The sequence below is a fragment of the Polypterus senegalus genome, chromosome 14 (genome assembly GCF_016835505.1).
Source record: "Polypterus senegalus isolate Bchr_013 chromosome 14, ASM1683550v1, whole genome shotgun sequence".
NCBI lineage: Eukaryota > Metazoa > Chordata > Cladistia > Polypteriformes > Polypteridae > Polypterus > Polypterus senegalus.
Window position 1 is genome coordinate 104,585,653 of NC_053167.1, and position 15,907 is coordinate 104,601,559.

At 44.1% G+C, this 15,907-nt stretch overlaps 1 protein-coding gene across 1 annotated transcript in view; it reads left to right on the forward strand.

Moving 5' to 3' along the window:
* Positions 1-15,907, forward strand: part of abca4b (ATP-binding cassette, sub-family A (ABC1), member 4b) — a 327,352-nt gene that overhangs the window by 17,411 nt on the left and 294,034 nt on the right. Inside the window, exon 3 of the mRNA XM_039735801.1 lies at positions 6,502-6,595. Within this exon, the coding sequence (XP_039591735.1) occupies positions 6,502-6,595 (94 nt within the window). The remainder of the gene's footprint in view (positions 1-6,501; positions 6,596-15,907) is intronic.

A 15,907-nucleotide genomic window follows, 5' to 3' on the forward strand; every position in this document is an offset into this window, starting at 1 on the left:
CAGACAGGCGGACACAAGTTCCAGTCCAGCACACACGTTTATTTACAGCTGGGGGGCTCTTCTCTCTGCTCCCCACGGCGCAGTACACCAAAGTCCAGTTCTTGTCTTCTCTTTCTTTCTCTCTCTCTCCCTCTTTTCACCTCCTCCACTCCTCTCCCGGCAAGCTTTTCCCACCTCCTCCCGACTCTGGCTCCTTTTATGATGGCCCTGGGAGTGTCCAGGTGGCTCATTAATTAGACCTGCAACCACTCCTAGGTGTGGTGAGAGCCCAATAAAGAGCTCTGCAGCTCCCCCTGGTGGCCACCATGAAACCCAACAGGGCTGAGCAAAACTCCAATTCCCAGCATACCCTGTTGTAATCCATGATGCCTCCTGTCCTTTAGCCTCCTGGGGAAGGTATCGCCTGGTCCTTCCATACAGTTGGCATCCTGGCCAGGTAATGGCCATGGCCATCTGTCACAATATATATATATATATACCAAGAACTTCATCTCCTGGGTGGAAGAATTTCCTTTTTTTTCATCCTACCTAAGTTTTGCACCAGACTTTTATAAAAGATATATTGACAAACATGCTGGTGTCAGAAGCCAGCTACAGGAATTCATTAATGATTTTCCTTGTTCTCATCCACCTCTCTCAGGTTCACAGTACACATTTCCACGACAACCTTTGTTAGATCTCAGTCTTCCTATCAGCTTTCCAGAACTATTTCAAGCCAACTGACTCACTCAGTTACCTTCTCCACAGCTTCTTCATCAATGGCATATTCTTTCTCAGTTCCTTAGTCTCTGCCACCTCTGCAGTGATACGTTTGTGTTCTGTAGTACCCAGAGAGAGCAGATACTTCACTGATACAGGATACCCTTCTCATATTGTGGATGGGGCCTTTAACCAAGGTAGGAGTAGACCTTCTAACATCCACTTTAAAAGCAACCCAAATAATGAAACCCACTTTCTGCTGGTCCTCTCATTCCTTCCTAACAGGTCATCAGACAAAGTTTCCCAATTTTGCAGAGTAATCCTTCTACGGAAGCCTTTTTCCCTAACCCTCCCTTGATCTTCTTCCGTTGACCCCTCTAACCTACGCACACTTCTCGTCCCACAGCTCAGTTCCCACAGGAAGAGATACATTCCTCACCGGGCACTTTGAGCTGTAGCAGGAGCCGCTGTTTCACTTACAAATATGTCACCAACAATACCCTTTGTATCTGGTCCCTCTGGTCAATATTAAAGAACACGCCTCTTGCCAGTCTAAAAATCGTATTGACTGCATTTCTTACAGAAAGTGTTCAGAAATCTACCTGGGTGAGAACGGGAGATGGTTAGCAGACAGTTTGAGGGAGGACGTTCAAGCTGTTGAAATCAAGGTCCTTACAAAGCCAGTTGTAGAACTCTTCACATCCCTTGATCACAGCCATACTGAGCTCTCTGTTGTTTTTTGTTTTTTTCTCAGAGAAAAACAGAAGTTAATTTCATGTTCAGCCTAAGATCACATATTTCTCCAGGTCTTAATGACCAACTAACTTTTTAATCTCTCCCTTCGTCTTCTCTAAAGGCAGATTTTACTCACCTACTCTCGCCTTTTCTCCTTTCATCTCCCCTGGCTTTGTTTCCTCCTTCTACTCCTGTTTATGCTTTTTTACTTTTCTACCAAAAGAAGAAGAAGAAGACTTTTCAGTGGCACACCTGATGAAGGCCGTACAGTCCAAATGTTACATATTTATCCTTCATTCTGCTTCGGCATAGTAATAACCTTTAAAAATATATACATGTAGTTTAGGCTTTGCAAATAATTAAACTTTTTATTTGAGACTAGTCATGAACTGTCATCCAATTAGTTTCGATTAATTACATGTTAAACTGAGGTGGTTTTGGGAGCTCAGTGATGTCCGGTAGTCTCCTGTGAATGTCAATGCAGTACAACTTCTTAGGTGCCCAAACCGTGAAGACTTTCATATAAATCACTGACTTTTAATCGACAGAACTCACCATCTGAATTCATAGTAACTAAATGTAGGCTCTGCTCTCTGAAGCAGTCCATCTTCAATGGTGGTATAGTACAGTAGTAATAGTGTTTAATGCTTTAGATTTTGTTATATTCCTACAAATGAATGTTGTTATACATTCCTAAAGTGGAGTCTGACACAGATTTTGCTGAGTAAATGTTAGTGTTTAATAGTGGCATCTTTTTCTCTTTAAACCCAAAATATTTTATTTCTGTGATATTTAAATTCACCAGAATTAAATTCACAAATAGCAACAAGTTTGTCTTTTTAACCATCTGGGACAGTTTTAAATTGAAATCAATCATCTTAAACTTTCTAAGCCTTCATTAATGGACTAGTCTAGATATCAAGGGGAGGTATATGTGATTAAGTTAAAAATAACACAATATACTTTTGAATAAATCAAATGCATTAATGCTTAAACATTGACAGCTGGAATATGTGCAGTATATCCACCTTAATAAAAGGACACGTGTGTGTGTGTGTAGCTGTGTGTCTGTCTGATTGCTATGTCTCTGCTATGTGCCATTTGGAATGGGATTCTTCAAAGAAGTTCTAATGTCTGTGATGTGCCATACGTTGGAATGAAAAATGCAATGCAATCTATTACTATATACATTGTAAAAATACATTCCATTAGATGGTGCACCGCAAATCTTAATGCTGAATATGCTGTGGTCTATGTTGACTATGAAGATTTCAACCTGTGTAGCACATGGTATGCTGCTCTCTCTCTCTCCATATATATATAGGCCTATATAAATATATATATATATATATACACACAGGAGGTGTGGCAGAAAAGTAACAGACTGGCAACACTGCAAGCAATCTGGCAACGCTGCGCTGTTGTCCTTGATAGAGCACGTGTATCAGTACCCTCCCATAGCTCAGTGCGAGTTTCAACTCCTTCCGTTAACTACGTGATTTTTGTGACTGCTATTAGCGAAGTTGTGTTTTTGGTTGTGTGTCACGCAAAATGGAACAGCGGAATTTGGAGCAACGTTGTGCCATTAAACGGCAAGTGTGACGAAAGGTTAAAACAGGCCTATGGGGAACATTCTTTATCCCGAGCTCAAGTTTTTCGCTGGCACAAATCATTTTTGGAAGGCAGAAAACACGTTGAAGATGAACAATGTTCAGGGAGGACTTAAACTTCGAAAACCAATGAAAACATCGAACGTGTGAACACTCTTGTGAGATCAGACCATCGTTTAACATTAAGAATGTTAAGTGAACAATTAAATTTGAACAGTTTTACCGCTCATCAAATTTTGACTGAACATTTGCACATGCGAAAGGTCTGTGCCAAAATGGTGCCAAAAAACTGCCCTCTTCATAACAGACTTTTTGACCTCAAACGGCATTCCTGTGGTACTCCAGCCCCCTTATTCACCTGACCTCAGTCTGTGTGACTTTTTCCTTTTTCCTAAACTGAAAAATGTCCTCAAAGGACGTCATTTCGGGACTTTAGAAAACATCCAAAAGAGTGTAACTAACGGACATGCTGAAGACCATACCAGTTGAAGACTTCCAGCGCTGCTACCAACAGTGGGAACAACGTCTCCATCGGTAAGTAGCTGCCCAAGGGAACTACTTTGAAGGGGATAACATTGATGTTTGAAAAAAATAAAAACTTTGGTAAATAAAAAATCAGTCTCATTACTTTTCTGCCACACCTCATATTTATATATATATATATATATATATATATATATATAAATATACTGTGGCATCCGGCTGGGGCTGGAGCCCGGCTGGGACGCCCAGGAGGACCAGGAGGAGGGCTTGTACCTCCTCCAGACCGCGAGGGGGCGACCGCCCTGGTTATGTTGGGGGCCCAGCCCTGTAGGGACCCATGGCCACCGCCAGGCGACGCCCCGGTGCCTGAACAACCCTGGAGCCCAGCACTTCCGCCACACCAGGAAGTGCTAGGGGGAAGAAGACAGGGGACACCTGGAGGACTTCCGGGTGCACAGCCAGCACTTCCGCCACACTGGGGCGTGTCTGCGGAGGAGTGCTGGGAAGCAGCTGGAGCCCATCCGGGTTCCTATTTAAGGGGCCGCCTCCCTTCAGTCGGGAGCGGAAGTCGGGTGAATAAGAGACGGAGCTGAGGAGAGGACTGGAGGCGGCCAGAAAGGCTAAAAGAGGCCCGGACTTTGGGGGAATCGGTGCAGGAAGCACTGGGGTTTGAGTGCACGTAGAACTGTAAATATTGTACATAATAAAGAGTGTGTTGGGTGAACATAAGATGTCCGTCTGTCTGTGTCTGGGTTCAAGTTCACAATATATATATATATATATATATAGTGACAGATAGGGGGCGCTGTCGTCCCCTTGAGCCCTCAGACCAGATGCCAGACACCAGATAAAAGTCCACCTCCACTATTCTTAAATTAACAATACACAAAACAATAATCACAATTCTCAATAATAAATTCTGCACACCTCCCAGCAGCTCAGTCACCCTTCCTCCCAAGTCGACAAACTGCTGGGATCTCCCACAGTCCTTTTATACTTCTTGACCCGGAAGTGTTTCTGTCCCTCAGTCCATGTGACTCTATTAACACTTCTGGGTTGGGTAAAACTCCTGTTCTTCAGGCCAGAAGTACGTCATTTCCTCTGTCCCCTTAACTGGGAAGTTCTTCCGGGCTATAATGCAAATCGAAGTCCCTGGGCCTCCCTGCAGCGTCCCCTGGCGGTTCCCACGTTATCCAGCAGGGCTGTGAAGAATGACTCCATTGTTCATGATTCCCTTCTGGAATTTGGGGCACCTCCATGTTGCAGGGAGGGCTCCATCTGGCGGCTTGGGGGTATTGTCCGGGAGAAGAGGCAGGCCATATTCCACAATATATATATTCACATACAGTCATGGCTGAAATTATCGGCACCCATGGAATTTTCCCAGAAAATGCACCATTTCTCCCAGAAAATTGTTGTAATTACAAATGTTTTGGTATACACATGTTTATTTCCTTTATGTGCATTGGAACAACACAAAAAAACAAAGAAAAAAAACCCGACATCATATCACACAGAACTCCAAAAATGGGCCGAACAAAATTATTGGCACCTTTTCAAAATTGTGGGTAAATCATTTTATTTCAAGCATATGATGCTCGTTTGAACTCACCTGTGGCAAGAAACAGGTGCTGGCAATATAGCAATCACACCAGAAGCCAGTTAAAATGGAGAAAAGTTAATTTAACCTTTCTGTTGTGTGTCTGAGTGTGCCACACTAAGCATGGAGAACAGAAAGAAGAGCAGAGAATTGTCTGAGGACTTGAGAACAAAAATTGTGGAAAATTATTAACAATCTCAAGGCAACAAGTCCATCTCCAGAGATCTTCATGTTCCTTTGTCCACTGTGCGCAACATAATCACTCCATTCGGGGAGCCGGAGTCGGGTGGAAGAGGATAGAGCTTGTGAGGCAGGGGTGGAGGCATCCCGAAGGAACAAGGACAGAGTGCAAAATTATAAATAGTATAATAAACATGTGTGTTGTGGACATTGCGGTGTCGTGTCTGTCTGTGGCTGGGCTAGCTCTTACAATATATATATACTATATGTATATATATATATACTGTACATATATATAGTCTTGCACTGATTTATGCCTGACTGAGCTGAGGCTATTCATACTTGTGGCCAGTGTTCCCTCTAAAATATATATATATATATATATATATATATATATATATATATATATATATATATATATATATATATATATATATGTTTTTTAATTAATGAATGGATGTGAACAATATATTAGGTTGTACTTCCCTTTTACAACCAATTTCTTCAGTCCTTCATCACAACACGACCTTTCCCCCATTATGTATCCTCCTGTCACCATGAAGTAAGCACCAATAAATGAACCATAAGTTTTCCCTGTGATGTACTATAACCAACACCATGAAGCTCCAATATGTGAACAATCGAGATGGGTCTCCCATGGAGTATCCGCAAAGCATCGACATATAAATGAAGACCCTGAAAAAAATCGCCAAGACTCAAATGTCTATTTCTGTTTGCCTTCTGTTAAAGTATTCATATCACTGAGCGCACCAAACCCACAGAGCCTCAGTTGAAATGACCTGTACACTTTGTGAACGACATACAGAATCTGAGTATACAGTAATGTGGGGTGGCTTTGTGGCTAAGGATCTGCGCTGGTTTCTGGACGGTTGTTGCTTCAAATCCTGTTACTGCCAGAAGGCATCCTACTCAGCTGGACCATTGAACAAGGCTCTTAACCTGAAAACTGCTCCAGGGTCCTAGACAATGGCTGACACTGCAATCTGACTCCCAAAGCTCATGCGAAATGACAGTTTCTCCTTGGGGATTAACAAAGTATATCAAATTAAATCTATACTGTATATACTCTTCTTTTTTTTTTAATGTTTTGAAATAATTGTATAGAGCACTGGACGTTAGGGTGGAATAAGACTGAGTTGAATTCTTAATGTTTCCTTTCCTCTTCCTGAACAGCTTCGGTTCCTTATTGAGCTCTGCTGGCCAATCTCTCTCTTCCTCGTCTTGGTCTGGCTGAGGAAGGCTAATCCACTTTATCGGCAACATGAATGTAAGTTACTTTTTAGCTGAAATAATTTTTATGGTTTATTTTTAACTATGATTTTCTTTGTCATTTGCATTTGTGGGGTTTAAATGAGGTTTGATTACAACTGCTTCTCCTAGCAAACAGCAAGAAAGAAATTTATGTCATGCATTTCATGGCTCAAGTCTGCAGAGTCTCTCAGACTAAGAGATTTATGGAAACCCTGTTGGCTTTATTTCATAGGTTTGTAACACAAAAATGATTATTCAGGCCAGGTTCTTGGCCGGAGTCCTTCCTACGTGGAGTTTGCGTGTTCTCCCTGTGTCCTTTGGGTGCTTCGGTTTTCTCCCACTATCCAAAGACATGCAGGTTAGGTGAATGGGTGATGCTAAATTGGCCCAGGTATGTGTTTGTGTGTGTTTGCTCTGCCCAGGGTTGGTTCTTGCCTTGTGCCCTATGCTGGCTGGGATAGGTTTCACAACTGTGATATGACATGATTGACGGTTTTATTGGTGAATCTAAATTTCAAGAAGAGATCAAAGCGATATACCTAAGCACCTTCTGAAGAATGTGTGCAGCGCCCGTAAGTGTGATCTCCTGCACTTCACTCTCCAACAGATGGCCCAGGAGCATTCTTAGATTTTGATCAAATCCTTTCTTAAGTGTACCTAATGCTCCTGCAATACTTAGTACAGTTCTTGTCTTACAATTCCACATCCTGCTGATCTTGATTTCCAGGTCCTTATGTTGACTGATCTTTTCAGTTTTCACTTTTCAGTGATCTTTTCACCCTATTTTGTGATTTCCTCTCATGATATAAGTACACATTGTAACAAAAGTGCTCTCTCCTCCACCATCCTTCTGCTGATACCAGCATAGGTGAGACATCCCCACCGACAATTACAGCAGCCCAGGTGAGCAGAGAGCTGAGAAGCCTTCGTGCCAGCAAAGCAGCGGGTCCAGATGGTGTATCGCCACGACTGCTGAAGGCCTGTGCGTTGGAGCTGGGGAGTCCTCTACAGCGCATCTTCAACCTGAGCCTGGAACAGGGGAGAGTCCCAAGGCTTTAGAAAACATCTTGCATCACCCCAGTCCCAAAGGTATCACGTCCTAGTGAGCTGAATGACTTCCGGCTTGTCGATCTGACGTCACATCTGATGAAGACCATGGAGCGGCTGCTGATTCACCACCTGAGGCCACAGGTCCGCCATGCCCTCAAGCCTCTGCATTTCGCATACCAGGAGAAGGTGGGAGCGGAGGATGCCATCATCTACAGTATATGCTACACCGATCCCTCTCCCACTTGGACAGAGGCAGTGGTGCTATTAGAATTATGTTTTTGGACTTCTCTAGCGCATTCAACACCATCCAACCTTTGCTCCTTAGTGACAAGCTGACAGAGATGGGAGTAGATTCAAACCTGTTGTCATGGATCATGGACTATCTTACAGACAGACCTTAGTATGTGCGTCTCGGAAACTGCAGGTCTGACATTGTGGTCAACAGCACAGGAGCGTTGCAGGGGACTGTAATTTCTCCGATCCTGTTCAGCCTATATACATCAGACTTCCAATATGACTTGGAGTCCTGCTACGTGCAAAAGTTTGCTGACGACACTGCTATTGTGGGCTGCATCAGGAGTGGGCAGGAGGAGAAGTATAGGAACCTAATCAAAGACTTTGTTAAATGGTGCGACTCAAACCACCTACAACTAAACACCAGCAAAACCAAGGAGCTGGTGGTGGATTTTAGGAGACCCAGGCACCTCCTGGACCCATGATTATCAGAGGTGACTGTGTGCAGAGGGTGCAGACCTATAAATACCTGGGAGTGCAGCTGGATGATAAATTGGACTGGACTGCCAATACTGATGCTCTGCGCAAGAGAGGACAGAGCCGACTATACTTCCTTAGAAGACTGGAGTCCTTCAACATCTGCAATAAGATGCTGCAGATGTTCTATCAGCGCCCTCTTCTACGTGGTGGTGTGCTGGGGAGACAGCATAAAGAAGAGGGACGCCTCACAATGGACAAAATGGTGAAATAGGCAGGCTCAATTGTAGGTACAGAGCTGGACAGTTTGACATCCGTGGCAGAGCGACGGGCGCTGAACAGGCTCCTGTCAGTCATGGAGAATCCACTGCATCCACTGAACAGTATCATCATCAGACAGAGGAGCAGCTTCAGCGACAGACTGCTGTCACCGTCCTGCTCCACTGACAGACTGAGGAGATTGTTCCTCCCCCACACTATGCGACTCTTCAGTTCTACCTGGGGGGGTAAACATTAACATTTTACAAAGTTATTATCTGTTATACCTGCATTTTTTTTTACTCTTTCATTTAATATTTTTTTTTATCAGTATGCTGCTGCTGGATGGAGTATGTAAATTTTCCCTTGGGATTAATAAAGTATCTATCTATCTCTATCTCTTGGCACCCGACCCGACACAGGTGGACAACGGAGACACTTAAAAATTCCCTGTGTCCCACAGGCACAACACAGTCCCACACAAGCACACAAACCCAAAATCAAAGCACCAAAATACTCAAGTTCTTCCTCCACTCCTTGCAGGCAGCTTTGTCCTCCTCCTCCCGACTCTGGCGCCTTGATTAGTGGCTGCAGGCTTCTTTTACAGCCACACCCAGAAGTGCTCCAGGTGGTAATTGGTCTAATTAGGCTGCACTTCCGGGTGTGGCTGCATCACAGCCCACATGGGCTCAGGAAGCCTTGCAGCTCCCCCTGGTGGTGGCCACGGAGCCCAACAGGGATGAGCTCCAGTGTAACATAATTGTGGCCCCAATGCAACACAGGGGGGCTGCCACCAAGTGTTCTGGGGGATGTAATTTGCATCCCATGGCTGCTCCCGCAGATCCAGTACCAAAGGGGCGTCCTGGCTGGGCATTTGTTCCGGCCATCCGCCACAACATATACAGTACAAGTGCAACTGGAACATCTGTGGTGGTCTACAAGCAGAGGCACTTCTACTAGGAATGCTCCTTAGATATTTCAAGTACTGCCCCAGGGCCAGCCACGCTGAAGAGCTTCATTACATTGAACAGAATGGACCACCCTGGAAGCATTTGGTTCCATAGCAGAAAATGTATGGCACATCAACCGCTTGTCCACCAAACAAAGATATTTTTGCTGCCTCTTCATAATAAACTTGGACTGATGAAAAAAATTTCTGAAAGTGATGAATAAGGAAGGTGAAGGATTTAGATACCTGAGACAGATGTTTCCATTAATATATGGAGTCAAGATTAAGGAAGACATTTCACAAATCAGACACGTCATGAATGGCAAGCAGTAAAAAGATTCACTAGTAGGATCGGAGGAAATCACGTGGACCGCATTCAAGGATGTTGTTGAGAATTTTGTTGGTAACTACAGGGCATAGAACTCCATCCAGCTGGTTGTGAACATGCGTCAAGCATACAAAACCATGAAGTACAACATGTCAGTAAAGATTCATTTTTTGCTTTCACCCTCAGACTTCCTCCCTGGTAATCTCAGTGTAGTCAGTAATTAAATGGCGAACAGTTACACCAGGACATTGGAATAATGGAAAAGAGGTATGAGGTCAAGTGGAACCCATCAATGCTGGTCGTCAATTGCTGAACTCTGCAATGGGGTAACTTCAGATACCGATGACAAGCGACAATCGGCAGCAAAACTTTTTATCTCACCTGAACTATAATGCAACGCGTCAGCATCATGAAGTTATCGAACACGTTAAATTCAATAGAAATTACTTTCATATTTCTCCAAGGTCCTCCAGTCAAGCTTGGTGCTGTCTATTGTAATCACCACAAATATTTCAGAAAGCAAAACATTTAAAAAAATGTGTCCTGTGGTGTCAGTCAGTCAGTCAGTCATTTTCCAACCCCCTATATCCTAACTACAGGGTCACGGGGGTCTACTGGAGCCAATCTCAGCCAGCACAGGGCGCCAGCCCACTGCAGGGCACTCACACACACACAGGACAATTTAGAATCGCCAATGCACCTAACCTACATGTCTTTGGACTGTGGGAGGAAACCCGCAGACACGGGGAGAACATGCACTCCATGCAGGGAGGACCTGGGAAGCAAACCCAGCTCTCCTTACTGCCAGGCAGCAGCGCTACCACCGTGCCACCGTGCCGCCCTTTTTATAAGTGAGTATTTTCATTTTTATATTTGGAAAGCATGACTGTCAAGGCTTCTGAGAGCTTGATTATGACGTTCCCAATGAGCGACCACTCAGGCTACTTTACCGTGTAGAGTATGCTGGGCTGTTTAATTGTGCGACTCTCAGCTGGTCCACGTTGAGCCAGTCTGGAGGGGTGTTCATGAGTGATCCATTGATTGTAGGGGGTTTGGCAGAGTTTTGTGTAATAAAAAACACGATGGAAAGAAATGTGATCCGGCCAGAAAACCTAAAGGTTTCTGAATTGAAAGTGGCAAATAAAAGAGTAAATCCTACTTCTCCTTAGGCTGTAATAATACAATAAAAGCCTACTTTGGCTAAGCCTCTTTCTCAGAAAAGAAAAAAAAACACGCCTCTCTGCCAACACACAGAAAATACGGGGTCAAAGCAAGATGATACAGCCGCATGAGTGCAGCTCCGCGCCTCTCACTTCTGACACTTGCCAGAATCCGCCACTCTTCTTTTCTATTACTTCACTCACAGCACCATTGAGGACTTCTACTCGCCTCGCACCTCAAGTCCTGAAGTGGCAGGGGGGTGGTGGGCTGTGATCTTCCATAATGGCTGGAGGTCAGATCAGAGGGGAGGGGTCAATAAGTGTCTGAAAAGCCCTTAAGGCAGGTGCCAGACAAAGCCTCGAGCACTCACCTAACAGCGCTGCGAGAAAACAGAGGATCACAAGGGTGGCACTTACCTAAAGTACACTTAAGGATGGAAAAGAATCTCCTTGACGGGGATCACCCTTACAAATGTGTGTGGGGTTTGGAGAAAATATATAGTTACACGATACTTACATGCAGAAAGTTTCCAAATTGGCACGACTGGTGTTTGACTTTCGATGTCTGTCCTGCAGTTACCTCGTTTCTCCATGCTTGGTGCTAAAGCTGCCAGGATTGGCTTCAGCCTACGGTGACCCTGATAAAAGAAGTTATATGTTGTATAGATGATTTATTCACTGTTATTTTACTTCACTTGACCAAGAATAATTCATGATTTTTCATTATATTCTTCATTTAATGACACCGTCAAAGGTGATCTCAGGACAAAGAACTTCCCAGATGCTTACGCTGCAACCAGAAAAAAAAGTCAACAAATCCGAGTCTGTATCTAAAGAAGCTTCTCAAAATAAATTATCTCGACTTATGTAAGCACTGCATCAATCCTAAGTCTCTTTGTGGTTTAGGGAGCTGTTTACATTTAATATCTTAAACAAATGTTGTAATTTCCAGGTCCGATATCTGCTTAGTTCTGCAAAAAAGCAGATTTTTATTAAATTGTGATTATGCTGCACTCCTTTATAAGGGCGATAGCTTTAGACTCAAATTTAGGATGTATTAATAAATGAAATGTATTATTCATATATATTTATTATACTGTATATTGTAAATGTCGCAGGAAATGGGCAGGCCACATTAAAACAAACGGGAAGGACAGACTCTCTGACCTGATGGGAACAAGAATTCTTATCTAGCAGGGAGGCCAGCATATTGGAAGGACCAGGGGAGGCAACAATACCTGGGTACTGAATTCCCCAACTGCGGTGGGCCTGCCCAGGGTTTGTTTCCTGCCTTGCACCCTGTGTTGGCTGGGATTGGCTCCAGCAGACTCCTGTGACCCTGTAGTTCGGATATAGCAGATTGGATACTGGATGGATGGATGTGTGTATTCCCCAATACACTAGAGGGCAGCGTCCTTGGGAATCAGGTCCCCTTTGCATACCCACAGGGCATCATAGGAGTTGAAGTTGAAGAATACAGCCCTGTTGGGTTCTGTGGGTGCCACCAGGGGGCATTGCAGGGGGGATATGGTCCCTACTTTGTGTCACTCCCATGTGATGCTTCTGAAGGACCCTGTCCATCCTCAGAAGTACCCCCAGGTCAAAGATCAAGTCAGAGTCAGGAGGTGGTAGTCGAGGCTCGACAGGAGGAGTGTGAAGGAAGAGGAATGTTTTCTGTGCTTCTTATACTTTGATTGTCTTAAACCGCATGCTAAGGTATTGTTTATTAATATAAGGGACTGTATTGAACCCATGATTGATTTGGGTGTGATTTTGTCTGGGGTTTGGGGCTGAGTGGCACCCTTTACTGATTACTATACAGTATATATATATATATATATATATATATATATATATATAGTGATGTGTGGGTCACAGATTTGCACAAGAGAGAAGGAGGTGAGTCCAGGTTTCTGAAAAAATCATCTTTATTGTTGTGAAGACAGGAGTATTCGCAAAGCATTTATTCAAACAGAAGTCTGTCACTTAAACACACGCAGCATAGAAGAGGTGACAGTGATGTTGTCCTGCATTCGCTCCCTTCTCAGAAAAAAAAAAAAAACATATAGCTTTCCTGCATAAGAGAGAAGACAGAAAGAAGAGAGCAAGTCCAGAGTAGTGGCCAGTTTTAAATATTCTTCGTATCAACTGCTGTGTATCCACACACACTGTACAGTAAGTACCTGAGTGGATGGACTGGCTTTCCCAACTGGAGTTGAGGATAATTGGCTACCCGTCCGAGAGGTTGCAATGTAAGGATCACAGGTATGGAGGTGCAACCCGACCTGGATGATCATCAGTTTCTATCCCAGTTGTTATGTGCAAACAATGGATGGATATTGCAGTTTGTCCTCCAGCACGAGAGGTGGCAGTGCTCCTCTGAGTGGGTCCCAGTTCAGACACCCGCAGAATTGCCTGGGACTTGTTGTGCAGAAGGGTGACCCTGTCTGGGTCTTTAGGTGCTGAAAGGGGTCGCTGTGAGGAATGGACCTCCCTATTTTGGGGATCTTCTGTATGACCCAGAAGGGCTCCGATCATGCAATGCCATGACAATGGGAGCTCTCCTGAGTCTAACATCTCACCTCACTTGAAGAGTCAGAATTGGGAGGAAGAGGACAACGTTTACAGGGGAGTAGTTGAAGGAGACGCAAGAACTTATTTGTGTGAGTATTCTGTGCTGGTCTGACTTAAACCTGTTAAGGTACTTTGGTAGAATAAATATAACTTTAATTTAACCTGAAATTGCATTTGGTTGAGTTGTTGCTGGTATTTTAAGCTCTGGGGTGCACCCTTGTAGCCACAACATGTGTGCGATGGATTCAAAAAGTATTCACACCCCTTCACCTTTGGCAAACTTTTTTGTGTTGTAGGTTTCATTTTAGATGGATACATTTGCCATCAATCAACAATAACAGTAACAGTAACTCATAATGACAAAGTGAAAACCCATTTTCAGAAAGGTTTGCAAATACTGTATATACTCACGTATAAATCGGGTCTTGAAACACGAAAAATCAATCATAAAATCAGACCCCGACTTATATGCCCATTCAAAAATGCGACACTTCCATTTTTTTTTACATCTTCTTGCCTCCTCCAGTCTCGCATCAGTTTCTAAAATGCACCAAATTTTGTTGCAGCAGCGCATTTACCAATTTCTTTCGCTAATTCAACGACATTTAATTTAGATCCAGGTTCATATTTTCTTCTGATCATAGATAGGTATGTACTTACAATAAAGATATATGTGGGTGTGAAATACAAAAAATACAAAACAGTGCAAACGTTGCTTTGGAATAGTTTGGGTATTACCATGTGGTCATGTAGGCACAATACATAGAAAACAAAAGGCAGTGTGCTCCGTGGTTACTCTCTAAGGTGAACATTATGTAAAAGGCGCTATATAGCGCCCGACCCGCCACAGACCACGCAGAGGCACGTGTACAAAAACACACAGGCTTTATTTTTTCTTCAGCTGTGTGACACGTCTTCCCCGTGCCACACACCCCAAACACAGTCCCAAAGCACAAAACAAAAGAAAACAAACCACAATTCTCCACCTCGCTCCACCACTCCTCCCAGACAAGCTTCGTCTCCTTCCTCCCAACTCTGGCTCACCGAGTGGTGGTGGCTGGGCCCTTTTATAGCCCACCCGGAAGCGTTTCAGGTGATTAACCACCTGGTCCTGATTGCACTTCCGGGTGGGGCTGAAAGCTCGTCCAGCCGGGCTGTGGGAAGCAGGCAGCTCCCCCTAGCGGCCACGCCAGGCCCCAACCAAGCTGTGGAGGACTCCATCTCCCATAGAGCCCTGCGGGCAGTTGGGGAGTCACCGTCGGCCAGGGAGGCTGCCACCAAGCGTCCCGGGGGAGGTATTGGACTGCCCATGGCGGCTCCCCCGGAACATAAGCAGCAGGGGCGTCCCTGCCGGGCATGGGACCCGGCTGTCCTTCACAATTAGCATATCATAATCTCTTGGACCAATAGCGTTAGTTTTCTGCATTCGACTTATACGACTTACATTATAAAATACCAGAAATTATACGTTAAAATCAATTCCCGACTCATCCGTGAGTATATACAGTATATTAAACTTTTAAAACTCATATTCATATAAGTATTCAGACCTTTTGCTGTGGTACTTGAAATTGTGTTTAGGTTCTTCCTGTTTGCTTTACTTTTTAATTTTCTTGGAGATGTGTCAAGATTGGAGTCCATCTCAGGCAAACTGTCTTGATTGGGCATCATTTAGAAAGACGCACCCTGTGTATAGAAGGTCGCACAATCCACACTGTATGACAAAAGCCTTGCCATGAAGTCCAAGGAGCTCACTGTAGACCTCAGTGGTAAAACTGTGGTGATGTATAGATCAGGGCAAGGTTACAAAGCATTTCTAAAGCTCTGAGTGTTTCCAGGAACACAGTGGCCTCAAGAATTGTGAAATGGTGAACGTTTGGAATGACCAGGATTTTTTCCAAGAGTTAGTGGTTCGGCAAAACTGATCAGGGAGGTTACTATGACAAAGCCTCAGAAGTCCTCTGCTGAGATGGGAGAACCTGTCAGAAGGACAACCATATTAGCAGAACTCCAACAGTCAGACGCTTATGGTAGATTGGCTAACTCCCACTTGGAATTTGACAAACAGACTACAAAGGACTCTGAATGCATGTGAAAAAAAGATCCTCTGGTCTGATGAGAAAAAAAATCATACGCTTTGGGCAGAACTGCAGCACTACGTCAGGTAAAGACCAAGCATTGCTCATCACCTTTCTAATACCATCCATATGGTGAAGCATGGCGGTGGCAGCATCATACTATAGGGGTGCTTTTAATCGGTTAGGGACAGGGAGACTGGTGAGGAATGATGGAATGGAG